The sequence below is a fragment of the Trichomonas vaginalis genome, chromosome VI (assembly GCF_026262505.1).
Source record: "Trichomonas vaginalis G3 chromosome VI, whole genome shotgun sequence".
Lineage (NCBI taxonomy): Eukaryota > Parabasalia > Trichomonadida > Trichomonadidae > Trichomonas > Trichomonas vaginalis.
The window spans coordinates 10,590,083-10,615,653 of record NC_067208.1 but is presented as its reverse complement, the minus strand read 5'-3'; the positions used below and the strand labels follow the sequence as shown (position 1 = coordinate 10,615,653).

Below are 25,571 nucleotides of genomic sequence, written 5' to 3'. Positions count from 1 at the left end.
TTCATTTTAATACCATTTTATCAGATAGTAATTTTTGTTTTTCTCTGACCAAAAATCTTCTCAATTTAACTCCACCTTCACAAAAATTCATTGAGTTCTCTCAAAATTCTTGTATTTTTGGTATACTTAAGGGTGCCCTATAGACGATAAACCACCCTCAGAAAAGCACTTTTAAGGCTATTATATTGAGAACTAGAATCTGGATAATTCATTCATTCGAGTTCTAATAAGGTTAATTTTGTGATGTTTACATTATCGTTATAGGGCACCCTTAAAGTATCATCTTCAAATATTTTTTTGGAGAAAATTGACTTTGCATAATATCGTAATACTTTTTAAGGCAGATAGATTTACCGTAAGTTGAAGAACTTTTAATTTGAACAGAAATTATTCAACAAATATTCTTTTTATTTGATCAAGATACGTATACCAATATGATCTACTTGCTAGGGATATGTAGATCACGTTCAGAATTTGCCAAGTTTGGTGAATATCTATGGGATTAGGGACATCTATTTAATTTAAGAACTAAAAATTAGCATAGGCGTATTATGCTGTTACTGAAATATATTTTGGATGTATAAATTTTTACTTAATACTCTTTTATTGTTATCATTTTTAAAGATTTTTTATTATGAGCAAAAAAATGGCAAGACAATAATATATTGTACATGCAATTTATTATTACTGAATAAATTTATCAATCAAATTTGATCACATACAATTTTTACAGATAAATACATTATCTCAAAAAATATCTATATATTAGTATATGTTACACGAAATGTAATAAAATGTATTACTTTGGTTTATCAATTTATAAATAAGAATGAAAATTTGTTATAGCTTTGTTCCAATATTTATTTTTATATATTTAAGTTATCCATTTTACTGTTTTCATTCATATTTATAACAAAATTAGAGTCCTTACATTATTTATCTTATTTCAATAGTGATAAAAATCAACTATATTTTGTAAGATCTTAAAAAGTGACAAAAATGGAAAACTACATTAAATTTATTTATAAGGATACAAAATTATATGTCATTCCACCAAGAGCGGTTAAAGCATTAACACTTTATTTATATATATCTCACAAGCTAAGTTTACCTCTAAACACATTCGAATTAACAACAAATAACTACATCATACTGGGATTTATTCCTTATTCATCTAGTTATTATAAGATTTACAACCCCATGAAAATTTAAAATTTTGTCAAAAATAGTGAATGTACCTTTTTTTAACACAACTATCAATAAATTGTAATATCATTATACTATATATTAATATGAATTTTTATAGAAAAGCTTTATTTTTTTCTCAATTTTTAATTTCATTTCAGTCTCTAAACTTTCTTACTATGTAAAAACGTATTATTAGTAATAAAATAAATACATGTTTATTCGATCTCGTATTTCAAAAAAATAAAATTACTTATATAAAAAGATTCTCTTTAGTCAACTTTCTTTTTGAATCTCTAATAAGTTTTTACTGTTGCTTCTATATATTAAGTATTGATTCTTGTAGTAAAGAAAATCCGGAACGTTTATTTATTAGAATACTCGAACTTTGACTTACATATTACTAATTGTAATTATTTTCAAGAGCTATTTCTATTACTCCTACTTGTTCGGCTTAAAATCTGCTATATTGTTAAGATAAACTAAGTCTAAATTTTGAACCATTTTTTGAAGTTTAAAGTGTAATACATATCGATTTTTTATCCGAATTTAAGAATTGCTTCAAAGTTTTAGCGTGAAATCGTGCATTTTTTCTAATGAAATTGTTATTATAAGATAAGCAATCTGAGTTTTTTTGAATAATATGTCACTACACATGATAGAGCGTTACGTGCTGAAAAGTTACGCTTCGTTCTGAAAGTGGTAATGAAGTTTTATTAGAATTCATCAAAAAAACGTATGAAAATAATCGTATGTCAAAATGTGAGCACTTCTCAAAATTTGCTCACATTTTGACTATTTTTGTGAGATCTTCCTCACAATTTTTTTGACAAACGTACAAAAAAGTGCCAAAATGTGAGCAAATGTGAGCAATTTTTATATCTCGAATTTTCTAGACATAAAGAAGTTGTTTACCGAGTTTTAGCTCTTATCTCTAACAAAAAATTAATTTTTAAAAAAATGACCGAATACGTTTCACAGCGAGAAAAAAATAAAAGGCAAGATAGAATTTTCTAGACATAAAGAAGTTGTTTACCGAGTTTTAGCTCTTATCTCTAACAAAAAATTTTTTAAAAAAATGACCGAATACGTTTCACAGCGAGAAAAAAATAAAAGGCAAGATAGAATTTTCTAGCCATAAAGAAGTTGTCTACCAAGTGTCAGCTGTTACTTCTTCTCAATACTGATATAAAATAAAAATCTTTATTATTTATTTAACCTTTATTGTTTCATTAAACTTCATTTATTTTATATTATAGTTTTATTCTTTTAGCTACTTGTAAAATAATCTAATTTTATATCATCATTTTACCGGATTATTCTTCAGTACATCGATTGTGTATCTAAAATAATATCATTATCCTTATTCTGTTTTTTCCAAAATTCTTTTAAATATCTTTTTTGGTTAGATTACTTTATACTTTTTACTTTTATTTTTTAATTTCAAAAAAAAATTTGGTGATTGTTCTATTCTGTTACAATGTGCATTATCATATTCTAATGAATTATTCATTACATACATTTAAAAAAACTTGTTAAAAATGAAATTAAAAAATTATGTTTATTATTACGCTGTGAATGTGTCAACAGCGGTCATGCCTGTATCTGTATCCCATATTTGCCACAACCTTTCTGTATCTGCATTTGTGTATTTCGGTTTCAGCTGATACATTTGATTTGGCGTGTAATTTGTTCCAGTTAATGGATTAATTGGGAGATCTTCATGCGGTGTGTTATTATTGTACTCCCAAATAAAGGCAGGAATAGCCTGAATGCTTTGGCAGCGCTCCAATGTCGGCCAGAATCTCTCAATCTTCCCATTTTGGTAGGGAGAATGAGAGTCTGTATGCCGCCATTGGACGCCCCAAAGATCAAGTAGATCTTGAAAGGCTCCCCTATTTTCTGAACCGTTATCGGTCCAGAAACAATAAGGGGCGCCAAATTCAATGAAGGCGGAAGCCGCAACGTTCGCTGTCGTCGCTGCCAGCATATCTGGTATTTGTATACACGCTAGGACTTTGCGGCTAAAATCGTCGATTATGCCATAAATATACTGGCCACGAACACCCCTAAAATAATGAACATCTGCGTGCCAGATAAGATTGGGTGAAAGCGCCCAATATCTTACTGCTGTTTCTGGCCCGGCATGCTCTAATCGCGTCTTGGTGAAATGATTTTCTTTGAAGTATCTGCGTACTTCTCTATAAGATACATCAATTTGTTGTAATTTCAAACGTTTCCATTGTTTTGTTTGACCACAGGGAAAGGCCCAGTGGTCATGTATCACAGCAAGAGCTTTGATTTGGTCGTAGGGATTGACCCTACGACCTTTCTTGCCTTTAGGCAATGGGATATTCTGTAAGCTAAATTGATTTTGTAAAAAAGATTTTGAAACATCTAAATATTTGAAATCATTTGATTGAAGGGTTGGGGCGATGGGAACATGGGTGCAAGCTTCTTCCCATGTCATTTTACCTTTTTCAATCTGATTGGAAATACCAATTAGGTAAATTCGATCGACATACCCTTTGTAAGGATTCATTCTAATGAAGTACGTTAACAATCAAAATATTCTATAAGTGTGTAGTATGGAATTCAAAAGAATAAAGAAAATGGTAACGTAAATAAACGTATTATGAAAAAATTGATAATTAAAATGAAAAAAATAAAAAAAAATAAGTAAAGTGACTGGAAATGAAAATTAAAATCAGTGTAAAGTTTTATTTTTTTCTCGCTGTGAAACGTATTCGGTCATTTTTTTAAAAATTAATTTTTGTTAGAGATAAGAGCTAAAACTCGGTAAACAACTTCTTTATGTCTAGAAAATTCTATCTTGCCTTTTATTTTTTTCTCGCTGTGAAACGTATTCGGTCATTTTTTTAAAAATTAATTTTTTGTTAGAGATAAGAGCTAAAACTCGGTAAACAACTTCTTTATGTCTAGAAAATTCTATCTTGCCTTTTATTTTTTTCTCGCTGTGAAACGTATTCGGTCATTTTTTTAAAAATTAATTTTTTGTTAGAGATAAGAGCTAAAACTTTGCAGACAACTCCCCCATGTCTAGCAAATTTAACATTCGTCTCCCATTTTTATATATTTGGTTTAGAATGTTCGAAAATGCGTAATATGGTCATTAATATTAATTGAAAAGAACCTTGAATTAATTCAATCTGATCTCACAAAATATTTTAAATTACAAACTTTGTAGTTTGAATAGATAATTAGTATTAAACTCAAATAACTAGTTTATTTTTGAATAAAAATTATTTGAATTTATTCAATTTTGTGAATTTTCCTTCAAAAATCAAGTTTAAATATCTTATTTGCCGTATAATTATAAATACAATGAAACATATTCGAAATTGAAAAGAATGACTTTTTCTGTTCTTTCAATCATTCAATTTGAATTTTGCAATATTGGATTTCTCATTAAATGCCTATTAAAAACAACAAGCAATTTAACTTACATTCAAATTTATTTGTGTTATATTCAATCTTCTCAAAACTTATAATTTTCGGCTATAGCATGATTATATGCTATATAATATAATAAACCTATAATAGTATCATTCTTTCAATTATTTGAAGAGAAAACCGAAAAAATCTATTTTCGGTCTATAACAATTACACATTTCATCCAAAATAACGTGCTTTTTCTATCCGCTCATTTCAACTTTTATCGGCACGCAGCTTAACTCAATTTTGATGTTTTTTCGCATTAACATGCAGCCCATATTAAATCCTGCATTTTACTGACATTATACCAGTTTATTTGAGAATTATGATTCTTTGATATCTCTTGTTTTAATTTAAATACATATAGTGAAGTTTCGTATGCTTATGGACATTTGAGATTTTTATTCCAAAAACGAATATCGCTTATTGTCAATGAAATATATTTTCATTCAAGATGAAGAATGCATAATTCAATCATAATCTACTATTTCCAAATTGTTTTTGCATTTAGACATTAATTTGATAAAGAATATTATCTTTCGAAATAAAATATTATCAAATCAAAACATGCCATAATACATATCTTCAAATAAAGCATCTGTTAAATAGAATATGTACAACTCATTACATGTTTGAATCTCTAAAAGTGACGAAAATGAAACCTTGATATATGCAGGAAGACAAATTTTAAATGTAAAGGGGTTTAGCTCAATGGGAGAGCGCAGATAAAATCTTTAGTATTGATAGTAAGATTTCTTACATCAAACGTTCAGATTTATAATCCTGAAATCTTGGTTCAACTCCAAGAACTCCTATTTTTGGTTTTTCCTTTTTGATATTTCAGTGTGGGAAGGTATATTAGCGATATTTTTTGATATTTAATAATCTAGCATATGCAGCAATCTTATATATAAATTAGATTAATCATGACATAATTTCAATCAAGTAGAATTTTTTAACCATCAACATTTTTCATTCAAAAATTGAATTAGTTGTCAAATTTGTAATTGATCTTAAAAGTGTAATAAACAGAAATTCATCAAAAGTGACAGCTCTCAATTTTTTGACATCTGTAAATTCTAAATTGAATGAGAAAAATGAAATAATACTAAGCATAATACAATATTCTAGATTTAATTATAATTAGGAAAAAGTTAGTTTTGAGAGTACTTTTCATAGGCATATAGAATGAAATCTTCTGAAAAATAATATCACATAAACTCATATTATTTTCTAATATATAACTATTTTATATAAAAATCAAATTCAATGATCTTAAAAGCGAAGGATAAACCTCAAAATTTACGAATATAATGAGTGGGAATATAATGCTTATCTATCATAAAACCATATGAAATATCAATTTTTGCTTTACGCCTAATTTTTGACGACAATTAGCAAAAAATGTTAAATGTTAACACTCAGTCCATTTGAATATGAAAAATAAAATTGACTTTGATTAAATGTTTTTATTTATCATGCAATTCTTCTTGCGACCAAAGATTTGAATAAAAGTTCAAAAAATAAGATAGCTTAAAAAATAATATACGGTAGTGTTTACTAATAGATGAATAGTATATAAATTCTATTAAAATGGATTTGATCCAAAAAAATATATAAAATTTGATCATAAATAAAATCGTTTTAAATTACTTCTTCATTTAAATTATAACAATTATTTTTGGTTTTATATTTTTTTGGATCAAATCCATTTTAATAGAATTTATATACTATTCATCTATTAGTAAACACTACCGTATATTATTTTTTAAGCTATCTTATTTTTTGAACTTTTATTCAAATCTTTGGTCGCAAGAAGAATTGCATGATAAATAAAAACATTTAATCAAAGTCAATTTTATTTTTCATATTCAAATGGACTGAGTGTTAACATTTAACATTTTTTGCTAATTGTCGTCAAAAATTAGGCGTAAAGCAAAAATTGATATTTCATATGGTTTTATGATAGATAAGCATTATATTCCCACTCATTATATTCGTAAATTTTGAGGTTTATCCTTCGCTTTTAAGATCATTGAATTTGATTTTTATATAAAATAGTTATATATTAGAAAATAATATGAGTTTATGTGATATTATTTTTCAGAAGATTTCATTCTATATGCCTATGAAAAGTACTCTCAAAACTAACTTTTTCCTAATTATAATTAAATCTAGAATATTGTATTATGCTTAGTATTATTTCATTTTTCTCATTCAATTTAGAATTTACAGATGTCAAAAAATTGAGAGCTGTCACTTTTGATGAATTTCTGTTTATTACACTTTTAAGATCAATTACAAATTTGACAACTAATTCAATTTTTGAATGAAAAATGTTGATGGTTAAAAAATTCTACTTGATTGAAATTATGTCATGATTAATCTAATTTATATATAAGATTGCTGCATATGCTAGATTATTAAATATCAAAAAATATCGCTAATATACCTTCCCACACTGAAATATCAAAAAGGAAAAACCAAAAATAGGAGTTCTTGGAGTTGAACCAAGATTTCAGGATTATAAATCTGAACGTTTGATGTAAGAAATCTTACTATCAATACTAAAGATTTTATCTGCGCTCTCCCATTGAGCTAAACCCCTTTACATTTAAAATTTGTCTTCCTGCATATATCAAGGTTTCATTTTCGTCACTTTTAGAGATTCAAACATGTAATGAGTTGTACATATTCTATTTAACAGATGCTTTATTTGAAGATATGTATTATGGCATGTTTTGATTTGATAATATTTTATTTCGAAAGATAATATTCTTTATCAAATTAATGTCTAAATGCAAAAACAATTTGGAAATAGTAGATTATGATTGAATTATGCATTCTTCATCTTGAATGAAAATATATTTCATTGACAATAAGCGATATTCGTTTTTGGAATAAAAATCTCAAATGTCCATAAGCATACGAAACTTCACTATATGTATTTAAATTAAAACAAGAGATATCAAAGAATCATAATTCTCAAATAAACTGGTATAATGTCAGTAAAATGCAGGATTTAATATGGGCTGCATGTTAATGCGAAAAAACATCAAAATTGAGTTAAGCTGCGTGCCGATAAAAGTTGAAATGAGCGGATAGAAAAAGCACGTTATTTTGGATGAAATGTGTAATTGTTATAGACCGAAAATAGATTTTTTCGGTTTTCTCTTCAAATAATTGAAAGAATGATACTATTATAGGTTTATTATATTATATAGCATATAATCATGCTATAGCCGAAAATTATAAGTTTTGAGAAGATTGAATATAACACAAATAAATTTGAATGTAAGTTAAATTGCTTGTTGTTTTGTTGTAAACAGAAATTCATCAAAAGTGACACCTCAGAAAAGCTAAAATATTGAATTTTTGGAACTTTTGATAGAGCACGTTTTTAAATATTAATTAAAGTAAATGTATATTTTGTAAAGATTCTTTTTAATAAAAAAAATAAAATTTTGAAGAAGAACACAAAATCTTCTGAAAAATAATATCACATAAACTCATATTATTTTCTAATATATAACTATTTTATATAAAAATCAAATTCAATGATCTTAAAAGCGAAGGATAAACCTCAAAATTTACGAATATAATGAGTGGGAATATGATGCTTATCTATCATAAAACCATATGAAATATCAATTTTTGCTTTACGCCTAATTTTTGACGACAATTAGCAAAAATGTTAAACGTGAACACTCACTCCATTTGAATATGAAAAATAAAATTGACTTTGATTAAATGTTTTTATTTATCATGCAATTCTTCTTGCGACCAAAGATTTGAATAAAAGTTCAAAAAATAAGATAGCTTAAAAAATAATATACGGTAGTGTTTACTAATAGATGAATAGTATATAAATTCTATTAAAATGGATTTGATCCAAAAAAATATAAAACCAAAAATAATTGTTATAATTTAAATGAAGAAGTAATTTAAAACGATTTTATTTATGATCAAATTTTATATATTTTTTTGGATCAAATCCATTTTAATAGAATTTATATACTATTCATCTATTAGTAAACACTACCGTATATTATTTTTTAAGCTATCTTATTTTTTGAACTTTTATTCAAATCTTTGGTCGCAAGAAGAATTGCATGATAAATAAAAACATTTAATCAAAGTCAATTTTATTTTTCATATTCAAATGGACTGAGTGTTAACATTTAACATTTTTTGCTAATTGTCGTCAAAAATTAGGCGTAAAGCAAAAATTGATATTTCATATGGTTTTATGATAGATAAGCATTATATTCCCACTCATTATATTCGTAAATTTGAGGTTTATCCTTCGCTTTTAAGATCATTGAATTTGATTTTTATATAAAATAGTTATATATTAGAAAATAATATGAGTTTATGTGATATTATTTTTCAGAAGATTTCATTCTATATGCCTATGAAAAGTACTCTCAAAACTAACTTTTTCCTAATTATAATTAAATCTAGAATATTGTATTATGCTTAGTATTATTTCATTTTTCTCATTCAATTTAGAATTTACAAATGTCAGAAAATTGAGAGCTGTCACTTTTGATGAATTTCTGTTTATTACAGTTTTTAATAGGCATTTAATGAGAAATCCAATATTGCAAAATTCAAATTGAATGATTGAAAGAACAGAAAAAGTCATTCTTTTCAATTTCGAATATGTTTCATTGTATTTATAATTATACGGCAAATAAGATATTTAAACTTGATTTTTGAAGGAAAATTCACAAAATTGAATAAATTCAAATAATTTTTATTCAAAAATAAACTAGTTATTTGAGTTTAATACTAATTATCTATTCAAACTACAAAGTTTGTAATTTAAAATATTTTGTGAGATCAGATTGAATTAATTCAAGGTTCTTTTCAATTAATATTAATGACCATATTACGCATTTTCGAACATTCTAAACCAAATATATAAAAATGGGAGACGAATGTTAAATTTGCTAGACATGGGGGAGTTGTCTGCAAAGTTTTAGCTCTTATCTCTAACAAAAAATTAATTTTTAAAAAAATGACCGAATACGTTTCACAGCGAGAAAAAAATAAAAGGCAAGATAGAATTTTCTAGACATAAAGAAGTTGTTTACCGAGTTTTAGCTCTTATCTCTAACAAAAAATTAATTTTTAAAAAAATGACCGAATACGTTTCACAGCGAGAAAAAAATAAAAGGCAAGATAGAATTTTCTAGACATAAAGAAGTTGTTTACCGAGTTTTAGCTCTTATCTCTAACAAAAAATTAATTTTTAAAAAAATGACCGAATACGTTTCACAGCGAGAAAAAAATAAAACTTTACACTGATTTTAATTTTCATTTCCAGTCACTTTACTTATTTTTTTTATTTTTTTCATTTTAATTATCAATTTTTTCATAATACGTTTATTTACGTTACCATTTTCTTTATTCTTTTGAATTCCATACTACACACTTATAGAATATTTTGATTGTTAACGTACTTCATTAGAATGAATCCTTACAAAGGGTATGTCGATCGAATTTACCTAATTGGTATTTCCAATCAGATTGAAAAAGGTAAAATGACATGGGAAGAAGCTTGCACCCATGTTCCCATCGCCCCAACCCTTCAATCAAATGATTTCAAATATTTAGATGTTTCAAATCTTTTTTACAAAATCAATTTAGCTTACAGAATATCCCATTGCCTAAAGGCAAGAAAGGTCGTAGGGTCAATCCCTACGACCAAATCAAAGCTCTTGCTGTGATACATGACCACTGGGCCTTTCCCTGTGGTCAAACAAAACAATGGAAACGTTTGAAATTACAAACAAATTGATGTATCTTATAGAGAAGTACGCAGATACTTCAAAGAAAATCATTTCACCAAGACGCGATTAGAGCATGCCGGGCCAGAAACAGCAGTAAGATATTGGGCGCTTTCACCCAATCTTATCTGGCACGCAGATGTTCATTATTTTAGGGGTGTTCGTGGCCAGTATATTTATGGCATAATCGACGATTTTAGCCGCAAAGTCCTAGCGTGTATACAAATACCAGATATGCTGGCAGCGACGACAGCGAACGTTGCGGCTTCCGCCTTCATTGAATTTGGCGCCCCTTATTGTTTTCTGGACCGATAACGGTTCAGAAAATAGGGGAGCCTTTCAAGATCTACTTGATCTTTGGGGCGTCCAATGGCGGCATACAGACTCTCATTCTCCCTACCAAAATGGGAAGATTGAGAGATTCTGGCCGACATTGGAGCGCTGCCAAAGCATTCAGGCTATTCCTGCCTTTATTTGGGAGTACAATAATAACACACCGCATGAAGATCTCCCAATTAATCCATTAACTGGAACAAATTACACGCCAAATCAAATGTATCAGCTGAAACCGAAATACACAAATGCAGATACAGAAAGGTTGTGGCAAATATGGGATACAGATACAGGCATGACCGCTGTTGACACATTCACAGCGTAATAATAAAACATAATTTTTTAATTTCATTTTTAACAAGTTTTTTTAAATGTATGTAATGAATAATTCATTAGAATATGATAATGCACATTGTAACAGAATAGAACAATCACCAAATTTTTTTTTGAAATTAAAAAATAAAAGTAAAAAGTATAAAGTAATCTAACCAAAAAAGATATTTAAAAGAATTTTGGAAAAAACAGAATAAGGATAATGATATTATTTTAGATACACAATCGATGTACTGAAGAATAATCCGGTAAAATGATGATATAAAATTAGATTATTTTACAAGTAGCTAAAAGAATAAAACTATAATATAAAATAAATGAAGTTTAATGAAACAATAAAGGTTAAATAAATAATAAAGATTTTTATTTTATATCAGTATTGAGAAGAAGTAACAGCTGACACTTGGTAGACAACTTCTTTATGGCTAGAAAATTCTATCTTGCCTTTTATTTTTTTCTCGCTGTGAAACGTATTCGGTCATTTTTTTAAAAATTAATTTTTTGTTAGAGATAAGAGCTAAAACTCGGTAAACAACTTCTTTATGTCTAGAAAATTCTATCTTGCCTTTTATTTTTTTCTCGCTGTGAAACGTATTCGGTCATTTTTTTAAAAATTAATTTTTTGTTAGAGATAAGAGCTAAAACTCGGTAAACAACTTCTTTATGTCTAGAAAATTCGAGATATAAAAATTGCTCACATTTGCTCACATTTTGGCACTTTTTTGTACGTTTGTCAAAAAAATTGTGAGGAAGATCTCACAAAAATAGTCAAAATGTGAGCAAATTTTGAGAAGTGCTCACATTTTGACATACGATTATTTTCATACGTTTTTTTGATGAATTCTAATAAAACTTCATTACCACTTTCAGAACGAAGCGTAACTTTTCAGCACGTAACGCTCTATCATGTGTAGTGACATATTATTCAAAAAAACTCAGATTGCTTATCTTATAATAACAATTTCATTAGAAAAAATGCACGATTTCACGCTAAAACTTTGAAGCAATTCTTAAATTCGGATAAAAAATCGATATGTATTACACTTTAAACTTCAAAAAATGGTTCAAAATTTAGACTTAGTTTATCTTAACAATATAGCAGATTTTAAGCCGAACAAGTAGGAGTAATAGAAATAGCTCTTGAAAATAATTACAATTAGTAATATGTAAGTCAAAGTTCGAGTATTCTAATAAATAAACGTTCCGGATTTTCTTTACTACAAGAATCAATACTTAATATATAGAAGCAACAGTAAAAACTTATTAGAGATTCAAAAAGAAAGTTGACTAAAGAGAATCTTTTTATATAAGTAATTTTATTTTTTTGAAATACGAGATCGAATAAACATGTATTTTATTTTATTACTATAATAATACGTTTTTACATAGTAAGAAAGTTTAGAGACTGAAATGAAATTAAAAATTGAGAAAAAAATAAAGCTTTTCTATAAAAATTCATATTAATATATAGTATAATGATATTACAATTTATTGATAGTTGTGTTAGAAAAAAGGTACATTCACTATTTTTGACAAAATTTTAAATTTTCATGGGGTTGTAAATCTTATAATAACTAGATGAATAAGGAATAAATCCCAGTATGATGTGCATCATTATATTAAACACTATATGTAAGGCTGGTGATTCTATTAACACTTATGAAGATCTATAGTATTTGAGCAGATAAATTTGATAATTTCCAAAACTCTTATATTTCAAAATTAAAGTGTGCGAATGCATTTAAATGAGAGCAAAAAGAGATTGATGCTGTTAAAACTATGTGTTAATTTGCAATTATTTCGCATCACAAGAACTACAGTAAATTCGGCTATCTTTCTTTGCAATTATTCTCCATTATACATATAATATAATGGTTAGGGTTTGAAGAAAAGTTACTAGAGAATTATTGACTTTTGAAATAATGCAGAATTTTACTTGAAGAAATCATTAATTTATGAGTTCCAAATTGCTAAGCATGACGAAGGATCATTAAATTTGCTACAATTAAATACACTTATTGCAGAATTAAGATTTTTGAAATTAAAAGTTTGAAATATTGCCTTTTTGAATAAAAATTTAAATTTTATTATATAATCATGATAATATCTTATAGAAATTAAAAGAAAATATTTTAAACCATTCAAATATTTTGAATGTCTTATCAATTTAAAATATTAAAAGATAGCTTGATTTTATCATCATTAGTTGTTATCAAAGTTTTCTTCTTTTGATGAACAACAGTAAATGATTTGTTAATTACTTGTCTTCCTTTTTCGCAGCAAAATCGAAAGTTATGATGATAATCTTGCTCTCAATTTTGAAACTCTCTGATTTACAAGTAAGCATTCCTTTGGAAAAGCAGTCCTATTCTGTTTTCAAGATATTTTAAAGCCTCAATTTCATACAATGCGCAGATCTATTCGAAATTGCAAGAACTCTCAAGAAAAATGCAGCAGCAAAGAAGATTCCATAGTTTCTAGCATCAAAAATTTACAACCTTAATACAACAGTTAAAGAGAAGCTCGAAAAGAAAATATTTAACCATAAAGCTGGAAACCATTCGATATCTACTATTGGATCTAATAAAAAGTTAATTATAACATATTTAACATGCTATTTGTTGACTTTGTTCCATTATATTACCATATATACCTTTTTGAAATCTAAAATATTTTTACAATTTTAACCATGTGTTGTTGAAACCATATATCAATCTTAGCTAAAGTATAGTTTATGAGTCTGTCACCATCTAACGTATGAATTTTCAAAAATGTCAAATATGTTCATTTTTTCTGTAGATTCAGCCATAATTTCACGTTGTTATACTATTCAACTATTATTTAATATTTTTATCGATTTAAATATATGATGAGATGCTTAGTTCTCCTGGAAATCGATTTTTAATCGCAATTTTAACTTTCCAAAAAAATTCAAAAATAAAAATCCCTCTCAATTTTCTAAGTTTTATAACTCGCCAAATCTCTAGCCAAATTTTTTTGGCCCGTATAAATATTGTTTGGCACTATATAGGGATGCTATTTATCATATTTTCATCCCATTTTACTGTTATCACCTAGTGAATGTACCTTTGTTAGAAAAAATATACAACTAAAATGTCAGTTTTAAAAAATTTAAAAATTATATTAAAACAATAGTCATTGAGGATGGTTAATTGCAAAAACTCAAGAAACTATCATTATCTCTCTTTGCTTAACACATCTACAACTGGAAACATCATTCCAAATGAAGTTCCTCAGTCTCGTCAAAATTTCTCTCTCATCTACAACAAGCTTAACTCAAAACTCAAGAAACTATCATTATCTCTCTTTGCTTAACACATCTACAACTGGAAACATCATTCCAAATGTTGCATTCAAGAATCCTATTATTATTCTTTCTTTCAATCTTTTATATTTACTCTTTAAATTCTAATATAATATAAATTCTTCATTTCCTTTGTTTAAACTTTTTTCATTTTAATACCATTTTATCAGATAGTAATTTTTGTTTTTCTCTGACCAAAAATCTTCTCAATTTAACTCCACCTTCACAAAAATTCATTGAGTTCTCTCAAAATTCTTGTATTTTTGGTATACTTAAGGGTGCCCTATAGACGATAAACCACCCTCAGAAAAGCACTTTTAAGGCTATTATATTGAGAACTAGAATCTGGATAATTCATTCATTCGAGTTCTAATAAGGTTAATTTTGTGATGTTTACATTATCGTTATAGGGCACCCTTAAAGTATCATCTTCAAATATTTTTTTGGAGAAAATTGACTTTGCATAATATCGTAATACTTTTTAAGGCAGATAGATTTACCGTAAGTTGAAGAACTTTTAATTTGAACAGAAATTATTCAACAAATATTCTTTTTATTTGATCAAGATACGTATACCAATATGATCTACTTGCTAGGGATATGTAGATCACGTTCAGAATTTGCCAAGTTTGGTGAATATCTATGGGATTAGGGACATCTATTTAATTTAAGAACTAAAAATTAGCATAGGCGTATTATGCTGTTACTGAAATATATTTTGGATGTATAAATTTTTACTTAATACTCTTTTATTGTTATCATTTTTAAAGATTTTTTATTATGAGCAAAAAAATGGCAAGACAATAATATATTGTACATGCAATTTATTATTACTGAATAAATTTATCAATCAAATTTGATCACATACAATTTTTACAGATAAATACATTATCTCAAAAAATATCTATATATTAGTATATGTTACACGAAATGTAATAAAATGTATTACTTTGGTTTATCAATTTATAAATAAGAATGAAAATTTGTTATAGCTTTGTTCCAATATTTATTTTTATATATTTAAGTTATCCATTTTACTGTTTTCATTCATATTTATAACAAAATTAGAGTCCTTACATTATTTATCTTATTTCAATAGTGATAAAAATCAACTATATTTTGTAAGATCTTAAAAAGTGACAAAAATGGAAAACTACATTAAATTTATTTATAAGGATACAAAATTATATGTCATTCCACCAAGAGCGGTTAAAGCATTAACACTTTATTTATATATATCTCACAAGCTAAGTTTACCTCTAAACACATTCGAATTAACAACAAATAACTACATCATACTGGGATTTATTCCTTATTCATCTAGTTATTATAAGATTTACAACCCCATGAAAATTTAAAATTTTGTCAAAAATAGTGAATGTACCTTTTTTCTAACACAACTATCAATAAATTGTAATATCATTATACTATATATTAATATGAATTTTTATAGAAAAGCTTTATTTTTTTCTCAATTTTTAATTTCATTTCAGTCTCTAAACTTTCTTACTATGTAAAAACGTATTATTATAGTAATAAAATAAAATACATGTTTATTCGATCTCGTATTTCAAAAAAATAAAATTACTTATATAAAAAGATTCTCTTTAGTCAACTTTCTTTTTGAATCTCTAATAAGTTTTTACTGTTGCTTCTATATATTAAGTATTGATTCTTGTAGTAAAGAAAATCCGGAACGTTTATTTATTAGAATACTCGAACTTTGACTTACATATTACTAATTGTAATTATTTTCAAGAGCTATTTCTATTACTCCTACTTGTTCGGCTTAAAATCTGCTATATTGTTAAGATAAACTAAGTCTAAATTTTGAACCATTTTTTGAAGTTTAAAGTGTAATACATATCGATTTTTTATCCGAATTTAAGAATTGCTTCAAAGTTTTAGCGTGAAATCGTGCATTTTTTCTAATGAAATTGTTATTATAAGATAAGCAATCTGAGTTTTTTTGAATAATATGTCACTACACATGATAGAGCGTTACGTGCTGAAAAGTTACGCTTCGTTCTGAAAGTGGTAATGAAGTTTTATTAGAATTCATCAAAAAAACGTATGAAAATAATCGTATGTCAAAATGTGAGCACTTCTCAAAATTTGCTCACATTTTGACTATTTTTGTGAGATCTTCCTCACAATTTTTTTGACAAACGTACAAAAAAGTGCCAAAATGTGAGCAAATGTGAGCAATTTTTATATCTCGAATTTTCTAGACATAAAGAAGTTGTTTACCGAGTTTTAGCTCTTATCTCTAACAAAAAATTAATTTTTAAAAAAATGACCGAATACGTTTCACAGCGAGAAAAAAATAAAAGGCAAGATAGAATTTTCTAGACATAAAGAAGTTGTTTACCGAGTTTTAGCTCTTATCTCTAACAAAAAATTAATTTTTAAAAAAATGACCGAATACGTTTCACAGCGAGAAAAAATAAAAGGCAAGATAGAATTTTCTAGCCATAAAGAAGTTGTCTACCAAGTGTCAGCTGTTACTTCTTCTCAATACTGATATAAAATAAAAATCTTTATTATTTATTTAACCTTTATTGTTTCATTAAACTTCATTTATTTTATATTATAGTTTTATTCTTTTAGCTACTTGTAAAATAATCTAATTTTATATCATCATTTTACCGGATTATTCTTCAGTACATCGATTGTGTATCTAAAATAATATCATTATCCTTATTCTGTTTTTTCCAAAATTCTTTTAAATATCTTTTTTGGTTAGATTACTTTATACTTTTTACTTTTATTTTTTAATTTCAAAAAAAAATTTGGTGATTGTTCTATTCTGTTACAATGTGCATTATCATATTCTAATGAATTATTCATTACATACATTTAAAAAAACTTGTTAAAAATGAAATTAAAAAATTATGTTTATTATTACGCTGTGAATGTGTCAACAGCGGTCATGCCTGTATCTGTATCCCATATTTGCCACAACCTTTCTGTATCTGCATTTGTGTATTTCGGTTTCAGCTGATACATTTGATTTGGCGTGTAATTTGTTCCAGTTAATGGATTAATTGGGAGATCTTCATGCGGTGTGTTATTATTGTACTCCCAAATAAAGGCAGGAATAGCCTGAATGCTTTGGCAGCGCTCCAGTTAGTATGGTTATGTTGGGTATGGTGGCACTGCGTTCCACCTTAACCAAGTTAACCTTAAATATTTACAAAACCAGTAACGTATATTTTACAACACAAACGACAACACTAACTTAACCTTAAATATTTACAAAACCACCACCCACTTCACTTCACTAACGAACTCACTAATGTAAAAAAAATAAACGTTCTCACTATCGTTCTCACTAACGACTTCACTAATGTTCTCATAAATTTTCCTCAATATCTTCATCATCAGTGTTAACCCTATTGTAGTCATACTTGAAGCCATAAACTTTCTCTAACTTCTTAACGTACAATTTACATAACTTACCTTCGTCATCGTATGGTTTAATGATATAACTATTTCTATCTTTATAAACAGTCAGTGTATAGTCAACTGGTCTCGGATGTATTTGAAAGAACATGTTATGCTCAGGAAGGAAGAATAAATGTTTAAATGTATGTTTGTTATACTGTGGAATTCGAATGAGTTGCTTTTGTTCTGTCATTTACATCCAAATAAAAATTTTCAGTAAAATATAAAAATAAACTTAAAATTAATGATATCACCACCCTCACACGTATGAAAACATAGCACAAAAATAAATTTAGGTGAAGTGGTGAAATCTCACCTCTTTTTTCACCTCTTTTTTCACCCGTTGAATTCATTGCTTTATAACTCTTTTCCTTTCTCCAACTCTTCTAACTTCTTCTTAAGTTCAGCAATGTTGTCCTCATGAAGTTTAATCTTCCTTAATATACCTTCTCTATCTAATGGTTGCTTTATCTTTCTAAACTGAACTCTACCATCCTTCATAGTATGAATGTAAAAACCTTCTGGAACCGCTCCTGATTTAATGTATTCTACCAAAAACTTTTGTTTCATTGCTTCAGTGACTTTAGTCGTCATTTCAATCAAATAAAAATTTTAATATTAAATAAAAATAACGTTATTTTTTCAGTAAGGAAACGCAGGAGTTTTACGATTTATTTGAGGAGTAGGTTCTGGTTTAAATGTTGGAGTCGGTTTTGGAGTTGACTTTTGAACAGGAGTTTGTACTTTCATAGGTTCAGGAGTCATTGAAGGTGTTGTTTGTGAAGGTGTTGGTTTTGACGTTGGTTTTGGCGATGGTGTTGGAGTTTGTTCAAATTCAGCTACTTCAGTATTATTTATAACATTTGCTTTGTTTCTTTTCAACATCATTACTGCTCCTGCTGTAGCTAGCAAACCTAGTGGGAGACCATATTTTATATAAGGACTTGACCAAATGCTATTTTTGACAGGAGCTGGTGGAACACCTAACCTTGGTGAGACTGCTCTTTGCCATTGTGCAGCTCGTAAGAAATATTCAATAGGTGCTCCATAATCGTTTGGTAAAGTTTGTTTCATAGATGGTGAAGGTTCGCGAGAGCTTGATGAAGAACTCATTTATAAGCTTTAAAAATAAACGTTCATCCTTTATTCCTCACTGTCGTCCGCTGCTAAGTTATAGTCGTCAAGTCTTATTATTGGTATGCCTGACTGTCTTACTTGTATTGCAAAGCAACAATCCCTCATAAATCCAATAAGTGGCTTTGGTACATTTTCAGTTGCTAGTTCAATAGGTCCTTTAACAGACAATTTGTATGTTATTGGAGCAGTAGATGTTTGACCTTGCTGGAAGCAAAAGTCCACTTCTGTTGGAAAACCACATAAGAAATGTGTGTTGTCATAGCTATCCCATTTATGTTCCACACTACCATCATCCACCAATGACCTCATAACATCTTCATTAAATCCAATCATATCATTGTTTGTATTGCAAGCGTTCGCAACCATTTCATAAAATACAGGTCCATATGATTTTTCAGGTTCTGCAGGCATATTTCCATAAGCTCCCATGGAAAGCTGAAGATATTTAAACTTAGGGTTCTCAAAATTAACATAATAGTTGTCTTTCTTTCTAAATAGTGCCCAAATACTTTTAACATTAATAGGCGTATAAGCTGCTGTAAATGTTGCACTTGAACTATCTGTATTCTTTGAGAATGAACCGTCCATAGGAATCCAATCCATAACTTTAACAGGAAAACATAAAGCCTCGTTTGTATAGTGTTCTACAAGTTCTGTATAAATGTTAGGGTCTAAAGAGAATGACTTTGGATGAATGAAACATTCATTAAAATCCATCTTTGTTCGAAATAGTTGCTGGGTTACAGTTGTAATAGTAACTGTTCCACTAGCTTCTACTGCCTTCGTTATCATAGTGAATGGTTCATTCCATGGAACAAATTTATTTGTCGGTGGATTTGAATCTGAAGCAAATGCAACTTTAAGAGTTGGATTGAAAGCAATGATATCATTTACAGATATAGATGTGCATTGTAAGGCGTCGCTACTGAACTTTACTTTAAGCTGAATGTTTCCTGCAAAAGCTGGAATAAATCGAATAGCTTCTAATGGTAAAACTTTCTAACAGGAATTCTTAAACGAAGTTTAAAATCAAATGATTTTCCTGCTGTAATTGGACCACTAACAATTTGTCCTGTTCTGCATGTTCCCGAATGACTCCATACATCTTCATGTCGAGTCTTTGAGAAAACATCTACTTCTTTATTTGTTCGGTAGTTTGTGAGTTTGAAGTTATATATGCTTCTTCTCTTGCATTGTCTTGAGAATATACGATACGACCATTTGCAAGGATTTGATATCCAGCAACTGCATAGAAAGCGTCATCGAAACCAATCCAAAATCCTGGTGGGTTTGTTTTATTGGAACCTGAACCAATTTCTTTATCTGCAATAAATTGACCTTCCATTTTATACGTAATGAATGTATTGTAAAGGTCCAACATATTTTCACCAGGAGGTGAGAGATTGAATGTTACCCATGTGTTATCTTTAGCAGTTCCAGGTTGTGATGGAATCTTTGCGTCAGAATATTTTCTATTAGTGTCACCAATTTGAACTGCATTGTCTATGATATCGAAATATGAGCGAATCTGATGAATATGCTCTGCTGGAGTAAATTCGTTTAACTGTTCGTTCTGCATGTATTTACTTCAGATAAAAATATCTATTTACTTCATTATTCTCACTCTTCTTCTTGGTATTCGTGGTGGAAGTTGTTTCTTGACATTTTCAATGAACTGTACATTCTCTTTTGTCTCGACTTCTTTCACTGGCGGGTCAGGGTTCTTTGACTCGGTTTGCTTTCAATGAAATTCACGAACTTTGCAATAAGCTCTTGGTTCGTTATTGAAAGTACATCTGGCTTCTTTTCTTCTTGTTCTTTTGGTGGCTCAGTTTGTACAGAAGGTTTTATATGGGCTTCGTGGGCTTCGCCCTTGCCATGCACCTTAATGTTGTCGCTCTCTGTATTCGCTAATGAACCTTTTTTTCTTACATATATTTTACCATCTTTACTCTGACTTACATAATAGAAAGGATGTTGTATTCCTCTGGCGTCATTTAATATAGACTCTCGTTCTGATTTTGACAAGCTCATTTTACATCGGTTAAAGTTTTAATTTAGTTTTATCTACAGTCAAATGACTCAGACAAGCCCTACGGACAAGACCCAAGGGGTCATAGATGTTGAAGCATTGAAGAAAGAAATTCGTAACAAATTTTATCCGAACTGAAGGAACAAAAACCAGAACAAAGCCAGAAGCCAAAGAGAAAACTTAGTGAAAAAACAACTAGCTGCATTAGCTGCTGGAAGACAGAAGAACCACGTTTGCTGGCGAAAAAAGCTAGAGAAGAAGCAAAAGCAAAGGAAGCTGAAGCAAAGAAAGAGTAAATGGTTTATTTTTATCCGAACTAAATGTATAGACAAATACCTTTATCTGTTTTCAGTAGTGAAAACCCTGACGTCAAAATAAAGGGAACAGAGTAACGTTTAAGTTTCCAACAGACTGGATTGTGAACATAAATGAAGAGAAGTACATTGGCATAACATATGTATATAACACGTGCTTTCAGAAAGGTTGACTTTATACTTCAAGTCGAGATAGAAAATGACGAACAGTCTTTAAGCGCCAAAACATTCACATATACAAATACTTTAAAGACGATACAACATTGCAACAATGTATGATTTCATTTAATGAGATGTTCGAGAAAAAGTTCAACATTGAAGTACAAACTTTAACAGCCTTTACGTGATTTCTTGCACAACTGAAAGAAAAGGTAGTCAGCCACAACTTATAGACTTTCATTATGAATTTAATGAAATGAAGATGGAAACATGACTGTCAATCATTGTATTCTCACCATTCAATGAAGTCGCTAAAGAGAAAAAAAATCCATTACGTATAAGATTTCAAATCTCTGAACCAAGTGATGATTCAAGAATGTTTCAATTATGATGCAATGCTTCCGAGGAAAATGAATTTTCAAGATTGTAACACCTGGCATTTGGGATAGAAAGCAAGCAATACTTTACTCTAATATAGCCAAAGGCGTTGAAAATGAGTTCATTGGTCATACAAGAACTTCACCACTTCCTAACCCTAAATACTATAAATTAACTGGCTTCAATCGTGAGTTTTGGATAGACATGTACTCCACTCATGACCATAAATGTCCAGTGTTCTTGCCTCCAGACCATAAGGACTGTCTCTACATTGAAGCACAACTCTTAAACTCTACCATTGCAGTATTGTAAAATCTACGCTAGTTTTATTTTTTCTGAAAATTTTTATTTGAGTGAAAGGCATGGAAGGTGAAGGACATTGGCAAACACTCGAACATGACAATGACTATGAAATCTTTTCAGAGTACCCTTATCCAATTAGACGTATAAGCAATAAAAGAGTTGTTAGTGAGTTTGACCAAGGAGATGGTTATATTTGTGTAAATTTAAACAAACACAAGCTGATGAAACATAGAATAGTTGCAGAAACTTTCATTCCGAACCCTGAAGGACTTCGTGAAGTAGACCATATAAACAGAGACAGAGGAGACTTTCATATCTCGAACTTAAGATGGACGACAAGAAGAGAAAACATGAGAAATATTTCTGGTTCAAATGGCTATTGGTTTGACATTGTTGACTCTCTTCCTGAAGACGCTGTTGAAATTATACAATACTCATATCACACGTTAGAGAACTACTACTATGTCCCAAGTGAAGATGCCTTTTACTATTTCATGGGAACTCAATACAGACGAATGAATGTCTTAAGACAGTATAACAAAGATTATATAAACATTACAGATGTAGAAGGAAGAAGAACAAAGCTGTCTATTGCAAAGTTTAAGAGAGACAATGGTTATACATAAATGACAAAAATATATGACCTCATTATTTTTATCACGAATGACCTCATTGCTGACAAAAATAAATGACCTCAGAACTTCAACTTACGAATAAAGCTTGTTTTAGTCGTTATTGAGAAGTTAAACTTTTCAGCAAAGCAAGGACTAGAAGACTTACATAAGTCAAATCCAATCTCTTGACCATCATGAAGTGCTTTGTAAAGTTTCATTAAACTGAACTCAGAGTCTTTGTCATATGTTCCAACAGGTATGTGAATGTTCTTATCTTCATTGTAATAGCATTGTATAGATTCAGGAAACATTTCATTTGCTGTTAAAGCAAGGACGTCTTGTTTGACACCTTTGCAACGTGCATGAAATGCAACTTCATTTAAATCATTCGTGAGTAAGTCTATGTAAGTCTTCTTTCCACAAAATATTGACTTGTATGCTAAACTTTGTTTTCCAGGTGTTATTTCTGCGAAGTCAGAATGAAATTGACCAAGGTTCTTTCCTATAAGTTCGCGACCGTATCTCTTCTTAAACTCTGCTGCAAGCTTTGGTATGTCTTCATTGAAAATATGCATGCTATCACAGTCCTGGTAAAATATTTGAAGTCCCATGTCCTCTGCAGTACAGAATACTTCATTCATAATACGTTTTGACATAGACAGAATATTAACACCAAGTGGACAGAAGTTAAAGTGTCTGCAAATGCTTTTCGTTAGCTTGAAAATAGTTTTATCTGAACCATCCAAACCTTCGAACTTCACTATATGGTTGTAATTTCTTATAGCATATCTTATAGCATCTTTGTCATTTACTATGGTTATTTTTGACTCAATAGGAGATAGAATAGTTTTGCCATAAATGCTGTTCAGAATGAGTTTTATAATTTCTTGCAAAGGATTTCCTTCTTTCTTATACTTTAACCTTAACTCAAACAACTTCTTTACTTCATCTCTTATTCTCATATCTCTGTTTCCATCGTAATAGTATCCTTGCAACACTTCACATTTGACACCTTGATATTTTATGAGGTCTTGTAATGTTATATGGTCAACATACATTAAACAGCAAGTGTTTGAACTTCTGGGAACATTAAGTTCTGGATTTAGTTCAGGGTCACAAACTATTAAAGGAAAGTGTCTGGGTATACCAATCTCTGTTATCTTAATGAGAACAAAGAAGCCAGACATAAACTTTTCACCAATGGGTTCCTTTTGGTCATCATCGAATAAATGTCTCATGAGATACTCTGTGCTTAACATCTCATCCTTCAATACTTTTGGAATACCTTCTAAAGTATAAAGTCTTGCTATAGCTGAAGGATATAATGAAACAGTGTCGAAGTCAGCAATGAGTTTCTTTTTGCTCTTTTGTTTCATGTTATCTGACAACATACATCTTCCACCTTGAATGCATCTCGAAATAAATTCTCTTGGTTTATTTGAGAGGTCATAAAGATTTCCATTCGGGAAGTATACTCTGTTCTCAAACAATTTGTTAGCAATAGAACAAATACTAACGTAGTCATAAACGTTTAAATCAAACTCTTTCAATAAGTCATTGCGGAACTTTACAAAACCTTCTCTTAAAATTCTTACATCTTGTTTGCAGTAAAACGTGCTATATTTTTCTAAGTCGAAGTGGTTTTCATCTATTCTGCAACCTTTGATGGAATCTATGTTCTTCAAATGTATCTGCATCATGGATAAACTTACATGCTTCAGAAATGACACCAGTTCTGTTGTCATTTGCTAACAAAACACTGCTGTAGTAGTTATATGGAAATACTTCTTTCGGTCCTGTTTGTAAGTTAAACATAGCAGGAAATAGTTTAAGCTTCTTATTTATAACACTGTAAGAGTCTTTTATAATAATTGCCCGTCCTTTATATAAACCAGTTATTTGCATTGTTCGTGAACCTTTAATGATGGGAGTTCCTTTCACTTCTGTCATGTGTCTTAAGATGAAGTTTATGTCATAACTGAGGTTATGGAAATATATTAAACTCTTGTCAGGAAGTCTTTCCAAAAATTCTGTTGCACAGTTTTGACCCCAAATGCTTTCACTCACTGAACCATCTTCACTGTCATAACAGATGTTAAAAGCTTTATGAAAGCCATCCGTACTACACTCAAAGTCAGCAAAGAAAACGTGCTCAGGAATGAATTTACATTTAGCTTTATTTACTTCTTTTGACTCTGCTTTCTTCTTCAGTTGTACACAATACTTTGGAGCATATGTCAAATCTTTAAATGGTGCAAGGTTCTGTTTATATAAGTCAGTAGTATATGTGAAAAGTTCTCCATAAGAAATAGGTTCGAAATATTTGCACTCCCACAATGTTTTCATAACATCCCATAACGGTGTTGTTCTATCATAACGAACTACATATTTATCTTCTCTCTTTGTATAAATCTTCATCTGTTTCTCAATGTTCATTCCACCACAAGCTTTGAGAATTTCTTTATAGTTTCGAATGAAAGTATGTTGTCATTGGAAGTCTTTCATTTAGCATGTAGTGGTCTTCAACAAGAAGTAAGTCAATAGTTCTAACAGTTTCGCATTCTTTTGGTATATATCTCTTTATTTCATTATGTCTTGAGTCATTGAAATAACCAATGGTAACATTAAATGATATACCAGTTGCGTCAGAAATTTCTTGTACTTTACTTTGAGGAAAGTCTCTAACACGAATGACTTCTCTCATGTGGTCAATAGTTTCTTCATTTACTCCAGCCTGAATGCAAGCATAAACGAAACAAT

The 25,571-nt window shown here is 29.1% G+C and overlaps 4 protein-coding genes and 2 non-coding genes across 6 annotated transcripts, besides 16 other annotated features; 1 reads left to right on the top strand and 5 right to left on the bottom strand.

Annotated features, from left to right (window-relative positions):
- Positions 1–130: part of a mobile genetic element that runs on past the window's edge.
- Positions 131–270: a mobile genetic element.
- Positions 271–1,143: a mobile genetic element.
- Position 1,144: 1 nt separating this feature from the next.
- Positions 1,145–2,070: a mobile genetic element.
- Positions 2,071–2,755: 685 nt separating this feature from the next.
- Positions 2,756–3,727: a mobile genetic element.
- A 241-nt stretch (positions 3,728–3,968) lies between these two features.
- Positions 3,969–4,806: a mobile genetic element.
- Positions 4,807–5,338: 532 nt separating this feature from the next.
- Positions 5,339–5,456, top strand: TVAGG3_0840790. Its single transcript has one exon. It is a non-coding gene; the product is annotated as a tRNA-Leu (tRNA).
- A 207-nt stretch (positions 5,457–5,663) lies between these two features.
- Positions 5,664–5,700: a mobile genetic element.
- Positions 5,701–6,887: 1,187 nt separating this feature from the next.
- Positions 6,888–6,924: a mobile genetic element.
- Positions 6,925–7,131: 207 nt separating this feature from the next.
- Positions 7,132–7,249, bottom strand: TVAGG3_0840760. Its single transcript has one exon. It is a non-coding gene; the product is annotated as a tRNA-Leu (tRNA).
- Positions 7,250–7,958: 709 nt separating this feature from the next.
- Positions 7,959–7,996: a mobile genetic element.
- Positions 7,997–9,173: 1,177 nt separating this feature from the next.
- Positions 9,174–9,210: a mobile genetic element.
- A 2,147-nt stretch (positions 9,211–11,357) lies between these two features.
- Positions 11,358–11,386: a mobile genetic element.
- A 394-nt stretch (positions 11,387–11,780) lies between these two features.
- Positions 11,781–14,703: a mobile genetic element.
- Positions 14,704–14,843: a mobile genetic element.
- Positions 14,844–15,716: a mobile genetic element.
- Position 15,717: 1 nt separating this feature from the next.
- Positions 15,718–16,647: a mobile genetic element.
- Positions 16,648–17,554: 907 nt separating this feature from the next.
- Positions 17,555–25,571: part of a mobile genetic element that runs on past the window's edge.
- Positions 18,232–18,468, bottom strand: TVAGG3_0840660 (uncharacterized protein; the record flags this gene model as incomplete). The annotated part of the gene is made up of 1 exon (XM_051248847.1): positions 18,232–18,468. The coding sequence occupies one exon, from the start codon at positions 18,466–18,468 to the stop codon at positions 18,232–18,234; it is 237 nt and encodes a 78-aa protein (XP_051084322.1).
- Positions 18,517–18,987, bottom strand: TVAGG3_0840650 (uncharacterized protein; the record flags this gene model as incomplete). Its single annotated transcript, XM_051248846.1, has 1 exon — positions 18,517–18,987. The coding sequence occupies one exon, from the start codon at positions 18,985–18,987 to the stop codon at positions 18,517–18,519; it is 471 nt and encodes a 156-aa protein (XP_051084321.1).
- TVAGG3_0840640 (uncharacterized protein) lies at positions 19,018–19,320 on the bottom strand (the record flags this gene model as incomplete). The annotated part of the gene is made up of 1 exon (XM_051248845.1): positions 19,018–19,320. One exon carries the CDS (start codon positions 19,318–19,320, stop codon positions 19,018–19,020), a length of 303 nt encoding a protein of 100 aa, XP_051084320.1.
- TVAGG3_0840630 (organellar and viral DNA polymerase type B) lies at positions 22,892–24,202 on the bottom strand (the record flags this gene model as incomplete). The annotated part of the gene is made up of 1 exon (XM_051248844.1): positions 22,892–24,202. The coding sequence occupies one exon, from the start codon at positions 24,200–24,202 to the stop codon at positions 22,892–22,894; it is 1,311 nt and encodes a 436-aa protein (XP_051084319.1).